This window comes from Cupressus sempervirens, chromosome 7 (assembly GCF_028749045.1).
Source record: "Cupressus sempervirens isolate cs-2001-9-10 chromosome 7, ASM2874904v1, whole genome shotgun sequence".
In the NCBI taxonomy this organism is placed as follows: domain Eukaryota; kingdom Viridiplantae; phylum Streptophyta; class Pinopsida; order Cupressales; family Cupressaceae; genus Cupressus; species Cupressus sempervirens.
In genome coordinates, this window is record NC_143124.1 from 259,704,427 (window position 1) to 259,721,393 (window position 16,967).

General features: G+C 36.6%; 1 protein-coding gene across 1 annotated transcript in view; it reads right to left on the minus strand.

The window, feature by feature from the left end:
* Positions 1–3,428: 3,428 nt before the first annotated feature.
* The window catches only part of LOC149546440 (uncharacterized), a 50,681-nt gene continuing 37,142 nt past the window's right edge, over positions 3,429–16,967 (minus strand). Inside the window, exon 2 of the mRNA XM_089791209.1 lies at positions 3,429–5,016. Coding sequence (XP_089647335.1) covers positions 4,255–5,016 — 762 coding nt within the window. The 3' untranslated portion in view covers positions 3,429–4,254. The remainder of the gene's footprint in view (positions 5,017–16,967) is intronic.

Genomic DNA, 16,967 nt, shown 5'->3' on the forward strand with positions numbered 1-16,967 from the left:
GAGTTGCTCCTTGATGTTAAGACTCATATGATGGCACACAATTCTTGATCTACATCCCCAATGTGTTATTTGCTTCAACAAATGGTAGAGATTTCTCATTCAAAGAGTCATTGGTAGAACCTCCATCTCCATGAAACTAATCAACCAATGTCAGCATGGAAAATTTCATATGAGCATCTACATCCTTGTGGTTGTCTTGAACACTTGGACGTTCTCCATTTGAAGAGAGAATTGATAATTCTTGCTTGTTCAAATCCTCTTCTGATTGAAGTGAACTTGTGAGCATGTGTTCATCTTCTTTAGGGCATATAGTGTTAAGTACCTCATTGTCGGTCTCCCCTCTAAGATTATTGTTGTAGGTTATATTATCTTCAAAGGATGAATACCTCATCCTCAAGTCTGTATAGTCCTTAAGAGATATGTCCATATGTTATCCACCATCAATCTAATTATGCTTGAATTGTTTTAAAAACCCAACCAAAGTGGGCATATGCAATTCTTTTTGCTTGCTCCTTTAAAGGTAAGTCAGCATCATCAACCTTATGTTAAATCAATGTAAAGCTCTTGTTGTCCTTGCTTTTTAAGTGATTGAGCATCTCCTCTATCTTTTGTTGTTCGCTTGCTAGAGTTTCATTGAGTTGACTTCTTGTCAACACCCTCAGCAAGGATAAGAAAAGATAAGATAAAATTATTAATGTCCAACAGGAGACCAACGAGGGTCTAAGGGACTGGAAATAGTACAAAGGGAAAACACCAGCAAGGGGACGTGAAAGCAAAACAAAAAAAGAACCAAGAAAAGGAATAACAACAACTAAGAACTCCTCACAGGCGAGAAGTAGTCCATAATGGAAAGGTGGGCATTTGAGCAATCAAGTATTCTGGAAGGTCGCTACCGAGTGTGATCTCTGCGGGATCTCACAGATCTGGTGTGAACCAAGATAGTACAGGGAGGCTGCTTCAATCCTTGGGCAGGAACTGTAAGATTGAAGAAAGAGGTGATGAGCTACGTAGGGGTCGATGTCAAGCAAAGTTGGAGTTGTCTAGTGTGCTCGCAAAGCTACATGGTCTCCTGAAGGTAGAGTGCAAGACAGTGTTGGTCAATATATTTGAAGAATGAGGGAAGAGACTAACACTTTGAACAAATAGTAGAATCTCCCTTGGATCTCATAGTAAGGCGATTATATCTACATGTTCATTTCTCATTCCATCACTGAGTACCATGATTCTCCCAATATGTTGGCAAGATCACAAGCTTTGATACCACTATAACATACTGACATAACTGTGATATTGATATCAGGATATAACTGTGTGATTTTTGAGTCAAACTCATTGACCCATGTTTCATGAGTAGTGATTCAACATGAATCCATCTCTCATGAGAATAAATGGAACACTTAGCACTCACTCGATCTAGGTGATACTGACATAACACTCAATACCCTTTAACACTCAACCTTTGGTACTCTGTACTCTTTGACACCTTCAATCATCAATCATCCACCAATTCTTTTAGCTCACTCCTTAAAAGGAAAGTCAACATCATCGACCTTGTGTTAAACCAATGTAAAGCTCCTTTTGTCCTTGCTTTTTAAAGTGATTAAGCATCTCTATCGTTGTTCTCTTGTTAGGGTTTCATTGAGTTGACTTCTTGTCACCTCCCTCAACAAGGCAATTCTATCTACATGTGCATTTCTCATTCCATCACTAGGTACCATGATTCTCCCAATAGGCTGGCAAGATCACAAACTTTGATATTGTTGTCAAGTACTAACAGCACACCTCAATTGTATGAACAGTTGGTACCCTTGGGCAACCTTTGGCACTTTGTACCCTTCAACACCTCTGGTTCTCAAATGTCAACTACCTTAGGCACTCACCCCTCAACTCCCTTGACACTTGACCTTCGGCACCTTTCGACATTTGCCAACTAAAATTAAGACTATTTATCTTCAAGCCTTCACAATCTACTCGCAATTCTATTCTCCAATTTAACACATGAATATGAAAATATACTTAATGAATCCATACAGATCGTACATCAATACAAATAAACAAGTACATTTTTTATTACACAAATTTGACAATGAAGTACAAGTCTTCAACGACAAACTAGGGTGAGGAAGGACATTCATTGAAACTACAAATACAAATTAAGGAGGGTCTTACACCTCCAAAACTACAAACAAAGACGTGATTTCAACTAGAATGGCAAATAAACAAGAAATATAAACTCCACGATGATTACCTATGGTGTCAGCCAACACCTTATAAAGGCCTCCATGAAGTTTCTATAAAGTTACGATGGGTTGACATCATTTTATTTATTATTTTATTATTTCAGCCTCTTTATTTAATAATTTAATTAATTAAATTTGTATTATATCATTTGAGTTTTAGGACCACTTTATTTATTAAAAGTTGGGGACATTACACTCCACCTTGGTGAACAAAAGAGTTCTATAATTGCCACTTCTAAATTGTAAGAAATATGAATTGTTGATTAAGGATTGATGATAAGTAAAAGAAAAGTTAATACCAACAGAAGGACATCACAAAAATGTGTCCCAACATGTTGTTACAAAATGACAAAGACAAATGAAAAGAAAGGGACTGAGCAAAAAGGATATCACAAAAATGTGTCCCAACATGTTGCATATCTGGGATCATCGTATTTACTTCGCCTTGCCCCAATGGTTGCATATCCAAGACACGCATATTTAATTAGTGTTACCTCTTCAGGATCATCATCATCATTACCACAAAAGACATAATACACTATCCAATAAGTCTATAGGAGACTATTTATGCCTCATATAAGGATATCAGATAATCATGGAGATAATCATGAATACCTGTAAGGTAGCTCTAGAAACTCCTCCCAAAAAATGACAAATCATAAGAGAAAAATATGGTGATACAAAACTTTCCTTGGTCCTAAAAATTGAGATTCAAATATCTCTAAAGTCCTTGAGATTAAAAATGTAACCTTTGATCCAAGAATGTGAAATTTATGAAATTTTAATTGCAGCATAATGAAGAAAGAATGTCAGCTTATGGGCCTGTTCCCACCACGATTAACATATGCATTCCCCAAGGGATCCATACAGACCCTATTGACAAGGATTAGTTTAAGGATGTGAATAATCAACCAAATCTTTGATAATTATTGCTGTAACACCTTGGGAAAACATCAACATAACGTCAGACTAATGTGAATAATGTAGTTTATTGTTTACAAATTTTAAAAAATTGTTATCACAAATATTTTTACAGCATATCATTCACTAAGGTAACGCTGTTGATTAAGTTATAGTGACCTGCTCCTGTTGGCTTCTGGGCATTGCAATTAGGTCATAGTCCAATCAAAGATAATTTGGGTCCAGAATATTAATATACATTTCAGTTCAACTTGACAAAAAAACACATTTTAAAAAAATGTGAGCTAAAGTTTTTCTTAAAAAAATTGGATTCAGTAAACTGGTGGTTCTTCTTTCATCACATAATTCCTTTGGTAATAAATGGAGGATGACTGTAGTGCCATCACGTTATTTTGTACAGCTTTTTTTAACATGTAAACTGTAATCTGTGTGGCTCTAATTCTTCTAGAAAAATGCAATTTTTGCCACATCTGGAGACCAGAATCTGCCTGCATGCTTGAGTTTCTTGAACAAATTATAATGAGGCTCTAAGCCTTAATAAATTGGTTAGTTTCTTCATAGAATAACAATCAAATTTGAAGAATTTAGAGTACCTGCCTTGTTTGCATATTGGGTAGTTGGAGGTTACATAATGTGCTGAAAAATATCTTGCTTATGCCTTCAATCTTCATAGAAGATATTATTATCAGGTTCTTCTGCTGCCTTAAGTCTTATTATATGTAGACAAAAAATATAGGCCTTTTTCAATTAATGTTTCAGTAGTGTGAACAATTCAGAAAAGAAATCCCAAAAAGATTAATGCCAACAATGGTTGTAGCTTGATCTAGCTATTGCTGCTCCAATCCCACATCCTATTCCTAATTGTGAGGCAGACATGAACATTAACAGTACTTTTTGTAATGAAGGATCTTCTTGTGTTGGTAGACATGAGAGTTTACATGTAGATAAGAGCATGAAATCTGGCTTCGAGCAGGATTCTCTTTATGATGACTGGATTGCCCTTGGAGTCCCACTTCCCTCCTTTTGCAAGAGTATGGAGAAGCTAGCAGGCATGTTCCACACCCTAATTAAAAGTCGTTGGCATTCTTAGATGTTAAATCTTTTTTATTTTTTCAACTACAATCTCCATTTGCATTCCTCGACTACCCTTGACCAAAACAACATCACCCTTCATAAGGTTTTTTCTGATTTGCAGGGCAAGAGATTCTGAATTTGGGGCACTCAAAGTGAATAACTCAGAAGATGTCATATCCACAACATTAATTGCTTCCATAAAATGCGAACCAGCAACTCCTAATATTTGAATACCTACTTCTTGACAAATTTTTATTATATCTGCATGGGCTTGTTTGCCAGATATTCCAAGTTCCAACATGTCTCCAAGAAGAGCTACTTTTCTACCTTTGCATTCTACAGAATGAAGGAGTTCAAGTGCTGCAACCATGCTCGTTGGATTTGCATTGTATGTGTCATTTATAATTGTGATTCCATTTTCAAAAGTTTCTAAGCTTAGCCGCATATTAACTGGTCTGAACTTTGACAAAGCTTTACCAACTTGGGTTACTGAAATCCCAAGTGAAACTGCCACTGCAGCAGCTGCACATGCATTCATACCTAGATGTAGCCCAGGACTTGGAATGTCAAATACTACTCTTGAATTCAAATGCTGACAACATTCAGCCCCTTCCAAGTCCCTGGCATTTGTGACTAATTTTCTGTTTTTCAAGCTATCCTGCTCTAGTACAATGTTTGCAGAAGAACAATGCTCTAGGGTAACCTGAATTGCATGGCCTCCTTGAATACATTTTGCAGCTATCAGTCGGACATCACAGCCTGACTTGCTTCCAAAGAGAACCTGTCATTCAATTAAAAGATAATCAAATCAGCAATAACAAACAAGCTTTAATAGAACAGGAAATAAAGATACGAAAAAATAAGAAAAAAAGAAACACTTCGAGAAATATGTATTCTTGTGGAGTTCTGTAATGTGAAAAATAAACAAGCTACATTTAATCAATTTAACCTACAAGCAATCTAGTTTTCAGAAATGAATGCAAATTATGGAAAAATTATTGAGGTCTAACAAGAAAGGAAAGAGCAAAATGCGTAATGAATTGGATCAATACTAGAGGGCACAGATGTAACATGCTAACACTACTTGCAAGAAAAGTAACCATAATCTATACATTAATATACAGGAAAATGAAAAAACAGTGAGTGTCTTTTACAAAGCGAAATGAAACTTTTTCAACTCCATCTATCATGATATATCAGTAACTTCAACTAACAATGAAAAAAACATGATTAAATAATGAACTTGCTTTTATCTCTAACATTATTCATCATACAATTCAAAGAACAAAGAGTTTAGGGTCTAATAATAACTAAGTCCAATCTAGAATAGCATGCTCACCAGAGGGCGAGTATCATTGAAGCGCTTCACCTCCAACCACAGACCTGACAGTCCTCCGCACACCTTCCTAGTGGAAGTGGCCCTACCCCTCACGGGTCGACTTTGCATGAATTTGAGGATTTTTCTTAGAAAGGTCAGACTTGTGAGAGTTTATGGAAAACCTATGGCAAGGCAGAGTTCATGTAGATTTCGATCAAGTCGTACTTCATGTGGATTTTGGACAAGCTTCAAGTCAGACTTCACGTGTGTTTTGGAAATCTCCATGCCTTAGATTTTAATCCTTCCAACCTTGAATGGAGTTCACGTGCAAATGAGGATTTTCGGACTTCCAAGTCGGGCTTTTAATGCCTTCAAGAATTCTCATGTTGGAAAAGTTGGACTTTGCCATGACTAGAGGATTTTCCACAAATTTTTGGGTAGAGTTTGAAAACAAAAGAAAATACTTAAGGGATAGGGGGGTGAATCAATATTTTAAATTTTAGCAATACTTAGAACAGATTCAAAAAAATGATATAGAGACAGTGACACCCAAGATTTATCACGTGGAAGCCCTTTTGGGTACAAACCACTGTTCATTAATACTCAGAAATGGGCTACAACCCAATACATAAAAGAGCTTCAACTCATCAATCAACAGCAATCAGACTTAGGCTCCAACCTTCCAAAAGTTCCAACTTGAACAGCTATAATGGCTACAACCATTACAACAACTCTTTAAAGCATAACCGAGTTGCTCATCTCTCATACACGAGTAAAATAGATGAAACTGAAAGATCAGAGACTACAAGATCTCCAATTACTGAAATTCAAAACTGTCTTTATTTGAAACCTATACTATTAATTTCTTTATTCCATATCCAATCAAAAAACTCTTTTCACATATATGAAGTCTTCAGCATCTTTTAATGCAATGACCTTCAACAGCAGCAGTGAAGATTGACAGCTTTATCAGTTACTAATGAAATGCAACTTTATCAAACTGGTCTTCAACCTCTGCACACAATGTTCGAATCTCTGTTTTTACTTATACACAATAGGTATGTATATATATTACTGCGTTTTGCACCTGTTTTGGACTGCTCTTCACCAACCTATACACTCACATACACATTCATTTTGTGTATACCAAAACTCAAACCAAAAAATGTCTTCTTAGCAGTTTTCGAGCACAATGAGGATTTCTGCAGTTGTTGCACACGTGGATCTTTCGTTGCCCGTTTCTGTTTTTTTTTAGACAAACTGAAACGCATATGCTTGTTTTATTCACTGAACACTTCTAGAAAGCCGTTTTAAGTTTTAACTCCTCACCATATTTTTTACATGACAGACGATTATCTTAGTGTTGTCTTATTGCCAAAAACAATTTTCTCCATAATGCAACCATACACATGCCATTTTTTAGCAGACTATTATTCAGAAAATTAGGTCCTTTGTGAACAATTAGTAACAGCAGATTCTGTGCATGACACTTGTTAGTTTGCAGATAGCTTTGATTCCATATACACATCGCAGAAATCTGAAATTTTATGAACTCAATGATTTTAGCAATATCTGCTGCCGTCCATTCCAAATAAAGCACGCGCACGCCAATATCTTCTGTTGTTGTTATTAATGTGGTTTGAATCCTTTTTTTATTGTTGCATTGCAGGCATTACCGAAATACACTTAGTATCTACCAAATAAGATGCAGATTGCTCGTCATTCAATCATCGGCATTAAATTCATCAACCCCCATTTCTCATTGGCACATTATTGAAAAGTTCTGAAATGTTGGGTCACTTTAGATTCCTGTCGTTCACCAAACACACTGTTGCTGTCATCTGGTAGCATCAAGTTGTGTAACAGTTACATTGCCAGAAACACGTATGAATTTTGCATGTTGATGATATTGTTAAAACTCCACAGAAATACATCCATAGCAGATCAAGCATACATGGCGGATCAGAACTCTGACTCATCAGATAGACATATGGAAACATCTGCCTAACCATTGATACCATCTGAACATATCTAAGCTGCACAGTAAGAAGGACAGTCAACCGAACTGTTATAAACTTGAATTTCCACACAACATGACAGAAGAACAACATCGATGACATCAAGGGAAACTGCCAACAGAGTTGGGGTCTTGATGAATACTTTTGGGTTATATTTTTATATAAATACTGTCAGGATGTTTGAGAGTCATTTCAAGACTCTAGGAGTTATAATGGAGATTCTGGATTTTGGAAGATCCTCAAAAATTTCAGACTTAACCAAATTTCAGTAATTGGCATACTTCCATCAATGTTTTTTCCATAGCTTCTCCTGATTTTTCCAAGACAAATTCAATACTAGAACAAGGATTTTGCAAGAACTTACACAATTTTGAATGTTTTACCTAATTTTATAATCCAAATTTTTTCACCACTTTTCCTGCTTTTTCATGAAAACCCAGATGAATTTGGTGTCGAAAATAGAAGTTTTACACTTGGGCACAACTTTGACCTTTCTAAAAACAAAAATTTTGAATAAAATAAAAAACAACTTTCTAAAATTAGTAAAACAAACAAAAAAGATGGTTCTCGATATACCCCAAAATGCGAAAAATGAAACTTTTGGAAAAGCATGAAAAAACAACTTTTTCCTAAAGTGTAGGAGTCGTTAAAATTGACATCAAACAATGTCACTCTTCGTCCCTTGGCCCCTCTGAACACCTTTGTGGCATCAAAATGCTCATTAGGTCATGCTTTCTCTCTTTTCCTTTTTGACATCCCTGAATTTGGATTGAGCTCCTAAACTTCACACTGGCAAGAGACCGGAGACTGAAACAGAAGCACCTAAACAAAACCCTAAGAAACAAAAAACTAGGGGTCCCCATTTGCAATGGGATGATGTGTGATTATGTCACAACACTACCAAACTTCCCTTTGGAAGTACTCTGTACTTGTCTTGTTTCTATATCACATCTTCCAGCACATTCAACTATTAATTCAACCCACTGCCTTATTAGTGGGAGAGCAGCTGCTTGGACTATACAGCTATTCAACATCTTCTTCACCCATGGTGATGAATTGTGTTGGGATATTTGATCCTTATCAAATGCATGTTTCAGGGACCAAGATTAGTATCGTTGATTTTCTTCCATTTGGATGTGAAATTTGTCGCTGGAAGCATATCTTGCAAATCATGTTTGAGTTGTGCAGTTCTTCGTTGCCTTGAGTGCATCCAGTCCTTAGCTCCCTTTGCCTTGGACTTGGAATTTTCACCACCATCAGCTCCTGCCATTGCTTACCCTGCCATCCAACGTCATTAATTAGATAATCATATTTGCATTTCAAACTTTCATTTCAAAATCATGACATGGTTGGTAATAACAAATTAAGCTCATGATGACCACGTCTCTCATGAAAAAATTGAAATTAACCTCTCTATATTAGACAAAATTAAATATACTTCAAATACTGGTCTCAATCGAATTCCCTAAATCTGATATGCACCATTGAACTCCTGGTCCTGAATGTTTGATTATTATGATGTGAAATTAAAAGCTCAACTTCAAACCATGTGATTCATTTCAAATTGTCCCCAAAATTAAGCATCCAAACCTCTACTTCAATCTGCAAACTTATATGAATTGACATTCATACCTTTCTGGTGTTAAATCTGAGTCAAAATACTCAGACCAAGAGATGTCTTCTTTTGAATCAGTCTGATTTCTATCACAATCTGGGTGAAATTACTCCAAATTCTTGGTCACTTGTTGCGGGCAAAGTCCAAATTTTGACTTAACATTGAATGATTATCTTGCACTTGAGCACGTCTTCCATATGAATTTCAATCTGCACCTGGAGATGAAGTTCAATCTGCCTTGTGCATTTCAATCTGCATTGCTGTTTGCTTTAAAGTCCTCTGGAGAGGATTGTTTTGGATTGGATGTTGAATTAGATTCAACGCCCAATATATGGGTTTCAATAGTGAAAGATTGCAACTCTCCACAAGGGCCAACCTGACCTTGGAGAAATAAAATTAAATGAAACACATCCTTTATTTTCATGATCAAGCGGACCTGATTGTTCTTCATCTAATTCGAGGCTTTTATTTAATTACTTGGCTATTAATAAAATCTATTTCCTTTGAATGCTTGCCATCAATTAATGTTTCACTCCAGAATTTAATTCTTGCTTTCTCCATTTAGATCAAACCAACTTAATATAATTTCATGCCCCTTCAAATTAAGTTCATGACCTTTCAAATGGAACCCCCTTTGCATTTAATTTCATGTTTTTCAACTTGAATCGCACCTCTCAATGTATCTGATTACCACTTCTTCATCATTATGTTGCTCGATGAAACTCATAGATTTGTTTATGCTGGCCAGAGATCTTGGGTAAGTAAGAAATTTTCAACACAAGGCTGGTGGATATCACCAACAAATAAGGCACCATCTCTTGTAGGCCAGCAGAAATGAAGACCAAATAAGGTGCCATCATAAAGTGTGAAGTGGAAATCTCCATCAAATAGGGTGCTTGATCAAAACGTGGAGTAGAAATCCACACCAAATAAGATGCTTCTGTGAAATTGCAAGGTTGAGATTAAGACCAGAAAAGGCAACTTGCTAATTAGCATGGAGGAGATCCGCATGAATAGGGTAAATGAGTAACCAAAAGGTGGAAACCTAACCTCAATAAGGCAAGTGAAAACCACGTCAAGTGGAAATCCAAGGAATATAAGGCAAAAACACCATGCAGAATTGCCACCAAATAAGACAATTCTTCATAGTCCAAGGTGGAAATTGGGGGCAAATAAGGTGAACTGCCTAAAATAAAGTGGAAATCGGACCCAACTAAGGCAGGTGAAAACAAAATAGAGTGGAAATTCAAGGTAAATAAGGCAAATGCAAAGGACATGAAGTGGAAATCAAGACCAAATAAGGAAAACTTATACATAATGAAGTGGAAATCAAGATCAAATAAGGCTGATTGTTCTACCATTTCCACTTGAAATTGCTTGTATTGGTTTGGATCTGATTTTCACCATTCAAGTTAAACTTGAACTTGGATGCTTGACCTTCAACCTTCTCACCTTGAAAGTCGAGCAAGTTATCACAACAAATTGTCAATGCATTGTCAAATCTCCATGCTCAAGCTGAACATTCCCATAGACAATTTCACATCTACCCATTGTTGATTACCCAAAACTTCATGCTTCCCTTCAATTACTTACACACCATTATGATCAAAACTTCGTAGTCTTGAAAACATTTAAATCTGAATTCAAAATTATCAAGCCCTCTCAAGCTTCATTGTATTTATCGCATTACTGATACTTCAAAAGTTGTCAGTTCCTTATTTGCTTATGATCGGCCTCCATTCCTCTCTTCCTCATCAAGGCCTGAATTCTAAGAATGCTGCCAACTTGCTCTAAAACTAATGCCTACAACCTGCCCCTAAACCAACACCTGCTAAAAGGGCGACAAAAAGAGTGTCTCCATTTCCAATGGGGCAAAGGTGTGAATACCTCACAACACACCCAACCTACATCCGATTGATTATAGGCTAAACACACACACACATATGGAAATATATATATATATATATATATATATACAAAGAAGTATTGATCTTGTTATTGTCAATATTTATTGATGCATATAAGTACTAAGAAATCAATATCTTAAATGTATATAGGCAGATTGAATAATAGACTCCATACCAAATTAGTTACTGATGCAAATGCACAGTGGTTAGATCGGTTGTGTGGAATATTTAGCATTCATACCACATTAATGTTGTAATGCACAATGACCATAGAATGCCATCTGATTCCTTATCAGATTTTCCTTGGTTCGGTTTCCTTCCATGAATGTCAATCTTCAATATAAATTCACCCTTGAATCAAAAGAATCGTGTCTTCCTATATTCACATCTCCTCCTAAAGGTAGTGTCAACCATTGCCTCCTGATAACTACGCTGCTGGTTGTTGACCCATGCCTCTTCATTGATGGCCTATGGCTGCTTGAGTATAATCGTACCTACATATAGACATGTATACATATCAATTCAGTGAATAAAAATTCCTTTATGTATTGATGCAGATTTTTTGGCTAGATACATTACTTTTTTGGATTGGAATTTATCAGAAAATCATTGAGTCTTATAAATGAGATGATATTCTGATAAATGTGTCTACTTTAAGTGATTTTCATGAGAGGCCATGAAATCCTTGCTTCTAACCAGTGCTGTCCTCCTCTCTACATTTTTTCTTTAGTATAACAAAATAGATGCCACATATTATATTGTGTTTGTGAATGGACTTTCACTCAAGTGGAGTCCATCTGAGGAACAAGTTTTCTCATTTGCTTTGCAAATTAACTGTCACCACATTTGACAAATTCAGGCAGGTGAGAGCTATCAAGCTAGTTTCACTATATTTTGGAGGATTGCCTGGATTCCTTAGTCTCCTCACTACTCTGTGCGAAAAGGCTTGAGTTAAGTCTGAACAAGTTCACTGTAAGCTCACCATGGTTTTTATGAACTGTTTAAAAGCTACAGGCGTGGAAGGATGCCCTGACATTTCTAGGATGCCCGGTTTTTGACATCCTAGTTTTCAACAATAAAATGACTACAGAGAGAGTAAAGGGGGACTGGTTAGCACCCAATCCCTATTAGTGTAAATAATAATTATTTACGCTTTACTTAAATTTACTTAGGTTAAATGCATTATTTTATTATTTCTTAGGTTAGACACCTAGGAGTTTGCATACTCATATGAGTTGTCATATTGACAACACTAGAGTAAGCAACTCTAATTCAGCACATGGTGTCTACAACACTGGAGTTTGCATAAACAACTGAGTCGTCATGTAGACAACACAGTTGTTCACACTATTATTCTAGCACATGTTGTCTACAACATAATTGTACATGCTACACCTTTGTAGGCTTATCCTCTCATCATCGCACTAACTTTTGTGCTTAATGGAGGATAACCCACACCTGGTGGACATGTGCCTGGTTGTATGACTTATCATGTTGCTAACTCCTAGGCATTCTAGATGCATCATAGAGGCCTTTATATAAGGCACCTCTAGTGTACACATCAATCAAATCAATTACAATTAATTTTGAATATCATATCGTTATTCTGATCATACTCTATTGCTCTTTTTGTGCTAGTTATTGTGCTTCTTGGTCTTGGGTGAATTTTTCCCTAAGACAAATTCTTACATGATATCAAAGCCATAGAAGAGTCATTTCATAGCCATTGGAGACCGATCTTGCTTCACCTCTCTGAGGACACCTGGATTCAGATCCGGAGTATCCACAGATATTGGGAGCATCTAGAGCCAAAGTGGACTTTAGCATCACCTCCGGAGCATCAATTCGGTGAATTTTGACTATAAATTTGCCTATGTTGGGTAATAGTCAAAATTGAGGCCATTTTTTTTGCAAACGAGCACCCGAAGGCCCGATTTGCAGAATTGGTATGATCATTTCAAATCTCTGAATTTAAATTTCAGATCTGCATATTTTATTATTTCAATCTCTGCAATTTCTCTGCATTATTTTTCGGATCTGCATATTTTGTCCGGAAAATTTTGGCCATCGGGACAATAGGAGAATTTTTTTGCAGGACAAGATTGGAACTTGTTGGTGCTAATCAAATATTGGCATCATATTCAGAAGGTCAACAAACCCCCAAATTGACTTTTGTTTCATCAAAATCGGATATCTGAGGCCAAATCTAGAGCCATTTGATTTTTGGAGATGCGGCGGCGGCGATTCAAAAAAAATAATAACAGAGGTGATTTTCAAACAGCAATATCTCCCTCGTACAGACTCCTTTTTGCGAGCAATATTTTTTGTTTTGGGGTAGAATTTCGTGATCTACACGTGTGCAAGATGTTTGACCTTTCTATTCCTAAATTTTTCTGCAAGTCGCAAATCCCAATTTTTGCAACCTCAAATGCTTAGCACGAGCTAATCTAAACACATAATCAGATTCTTTTTTTTTTTTTTAATGAATAATTTTTGTCTACTTTCCAGATCTGCAATTAGAATATAGGCTTGTGTGGACAGAAATATCACTTTCAGAAATAGGTCCTTTCTTTGCATTATATTGCTTCAAAATTGTTGTACATTGCCAAGTTCCAGATTTGAACTCCAAGGAGGTTGTAAACTGAAAATCAGAAGTCCACTAAGGTCAAAATTGACAAGGTGACCTATTGTAAATGCACTTCCTATAAAGTGTCAAATCATACATTAGGGGGGGTTGATTGATTATTTTTTATTTTGGGGGTGCATACATACATTAATCTCATGGAGTTTTGTTTCACATGTCAATGTGGAGTTAGACCCCCGCTGACAAAAAGGAACTATCACAAATGGAGTGCTTTAATTATTGATCATCTAAGAAGAGAGCATAAGGAAGTATTTCCTTATTTATGTTCCAATGAACTCATCTCTTCCATTGAAGAACAACCACCTATTAACAAACTTTTGGATATCATTATATTCAATATCAATTATGATTGTTGGCATGTCATTAAAAAGCTCATTCACCCTTATGATATTTGGATGGCTCTTTGGAAAGAATATGGAGATCCCACAGTCCCTCCATTTCCAGAGGACATTCTATCTTTAGTCGCTTCAACTATGGTTCCTACAACTCCAGATAAGATCCCACCTCCTGATGCTCACGTTGATTCTACCAATCCAGTTCTAGCCACAGATGCTCCTAATTCAGTGCAGGAGGACATACCATGTCTTCCTACTCCAGCTTCATGGGATGACTTCCTTCCAGACATTATCGGGCTATTCGTGGAGTCTCACATTGAAGATGTGGGAGACATCATCGATGACATCAATCTTCTCTTTGTTGAGAAGACTTCTTCACTTGTTGCAAGGGCACATTCTAACCCTCGACCACTTGATTGTTCCAACATGATTGTGGCTTCTTTACAACAGTTGGAGGAGGACTCTTTCACTTATGAGGAGTCATATCAGTCTGTGGAGATTGTATTCCAGTTTCCTCAGACATCATATTTTTTAAGAATTCTTCCTACCAGTTGGGGAGCATTCTCTACCACACCTATGGCACCATTTCTTCCTACAGGGAGGACCATCATTTAGCTTTCATGGTGCAGCTTCTTCAGTCATCAATGAGCTTCTATCATGGGTGTACACACATCATTGAGGGGAGGCAACATTGCTTCTCTTCCTACATCTTCCTATAAGGATGCTTCATCATCTTTGGAGTTTGATTCAGCTTCATGCATGGACATGCTACCTTGCTTGCCACCGTATTTTGGGCTTCCACCAGATGGGTTCATGGCCTCTTTATTCATCAAGCACTTGTAGACATTTGAAAAGACTTCAGAGGCAGCATCCATAGCATATTACATCTGGATTCCTCTTCCATCTTCCTATCCACAGTGGGAAGCATACTTGCACCTATACTTGGTGTATCTTCTTCCTAAACGGAGAAATGTTGTTTGTCAACATTGGATTTTCTTCTATCTTCAAACACTTATCATTACGAGATCCTTCACTAAGGGGGGGATTTCATCGAGGGATTCTCTATTGTATATGCATGATGTATGTCGTAATGGGGGGGGTTCTTGATTACTCCATCCATTCATGCATCTTTCTTTATTGTACATATCTCTCTTTTTGGGGGAGGGTTTTTCTCATGAGGTTTTCCCTCTTTCTCCGTTTGCAGAGAGATTTCACGCATTTCAGCATTACATTGTACTTGGGTACCTAACATGGCCTAGTAGCCAGGTCCCATTATGCATTTCATCATAGTTTTTGTGAGCTTAAGTGCATTCCTCTAAGTTGCACTTAAGGGGGGATGTTAGTGTAAATAATTATTATTTATACTTAAGTTTATTTAGGTTAAATGCATTATTTTATTATTTCTTAGGTTAGACACCTAGGAGTTTGCGTACTCATATGAGTTGTTATGTTGACAACACTGGAGTAAGCAACTCTAATTAAACACATGGTGTCTACAACACTAGAGTTTGCATAAACAACTGAGTCGTCATGTAGACAACACAGTTGTTCGCACTATTATTCTAGCACATGTTGTCTACAACATAATTGTATGTGTTACACCTTTGTAGGCTTATCCTCTCATCATCGCACTAACTTCTGTGCTTAATGGAGGATTACCCACACCTGGTGGACATGTGCCTGGTTGTATGACTTATCATGTTGCTAACTCCTAGGCATTCTAGATGCATCATAGAGGCTTTTATATACAGACACCTCTAGTGTACACATCAATCAAATCAATTACAATTAATTTTGAGTATCATATCATTATTCTGATCATACTCTGTTGGTCTTTTTGTGCTAGTTATTGTGCTTCTTGGTCTTGGGTGAATTTTGCCCTAAGGCAAATTCTTACAATTCCCATCCCTAGAATGTCCAGATATCTAGGACGGGTGTCTAGGTCCCCTGGACATGTCCCTTGATACACTAAATAAAACACATAGTTATGTTGCAATTATTGTATTGTTCATTATATAGATGTAAACAACATGAAATGGCAAATTGTGAGATAAAAGACCTAATTGGGGGAAAAAAGAAAATTTTGTATAGAGATCCATCTTAAATAAGGGTCTAGAACATGCCTAGACGCATCCAAAATGCTTCAAATGCAAATCCTAACACCACATAAGTGTAAGCATATTTGGCTTGAGACCTGGAGTGTTTTAGATACCTTATGGCACATAAAAGATTCATATAATGTTGGATCTGTGCTAATATATATCACTTCTCAAATGTTCTTATACTGTTGAAAATCGAAACATTGTATTTAAAATGAATTGTGTCCAGCTAAGCATTAAGTCTCCTAGTCAACAGTTGTATAGAGTTGGCCAAAAAAAATTCTACATCTATTAACACACACTAACCTGATCAAGCATCTATGCTCTTCAAATCTTTGAACATACTTTTGAGTTTCTTATATGCCTGGATTCATTCTTCTTTCTTAATATCCTTCAAGGATACTTCTGATTCCAAGCTTTGGGCTGCTCCTTTTGATGGACATGTCAAAACTAAGGGCACCTCTATGAGATTGATTAAGATGACAGTTTCTTACTAAAGAACTAACTTGAGCATGCAATCAAGTTACGAATCACAGAATAATTGGCCTTTTATTTCTTTACAAATTTTCATCTAGTATACACAATTGGGACGCAATTTGAAATAACAGATATGAAGATATGAAGCACTGGCCAAGTTAATTTGAGAATCAATGTGATGTTTTTAGAATATGTATAGAATTGACCTAGTAATTACTTATTGTTGGAGACTGTGTCACAGGGTTCGCCGAATTTCGGCCATGAGATTTGAAAATCGACGAACTTTAAAAATTCTTTAAAATTGTTGTTATTCATCAAT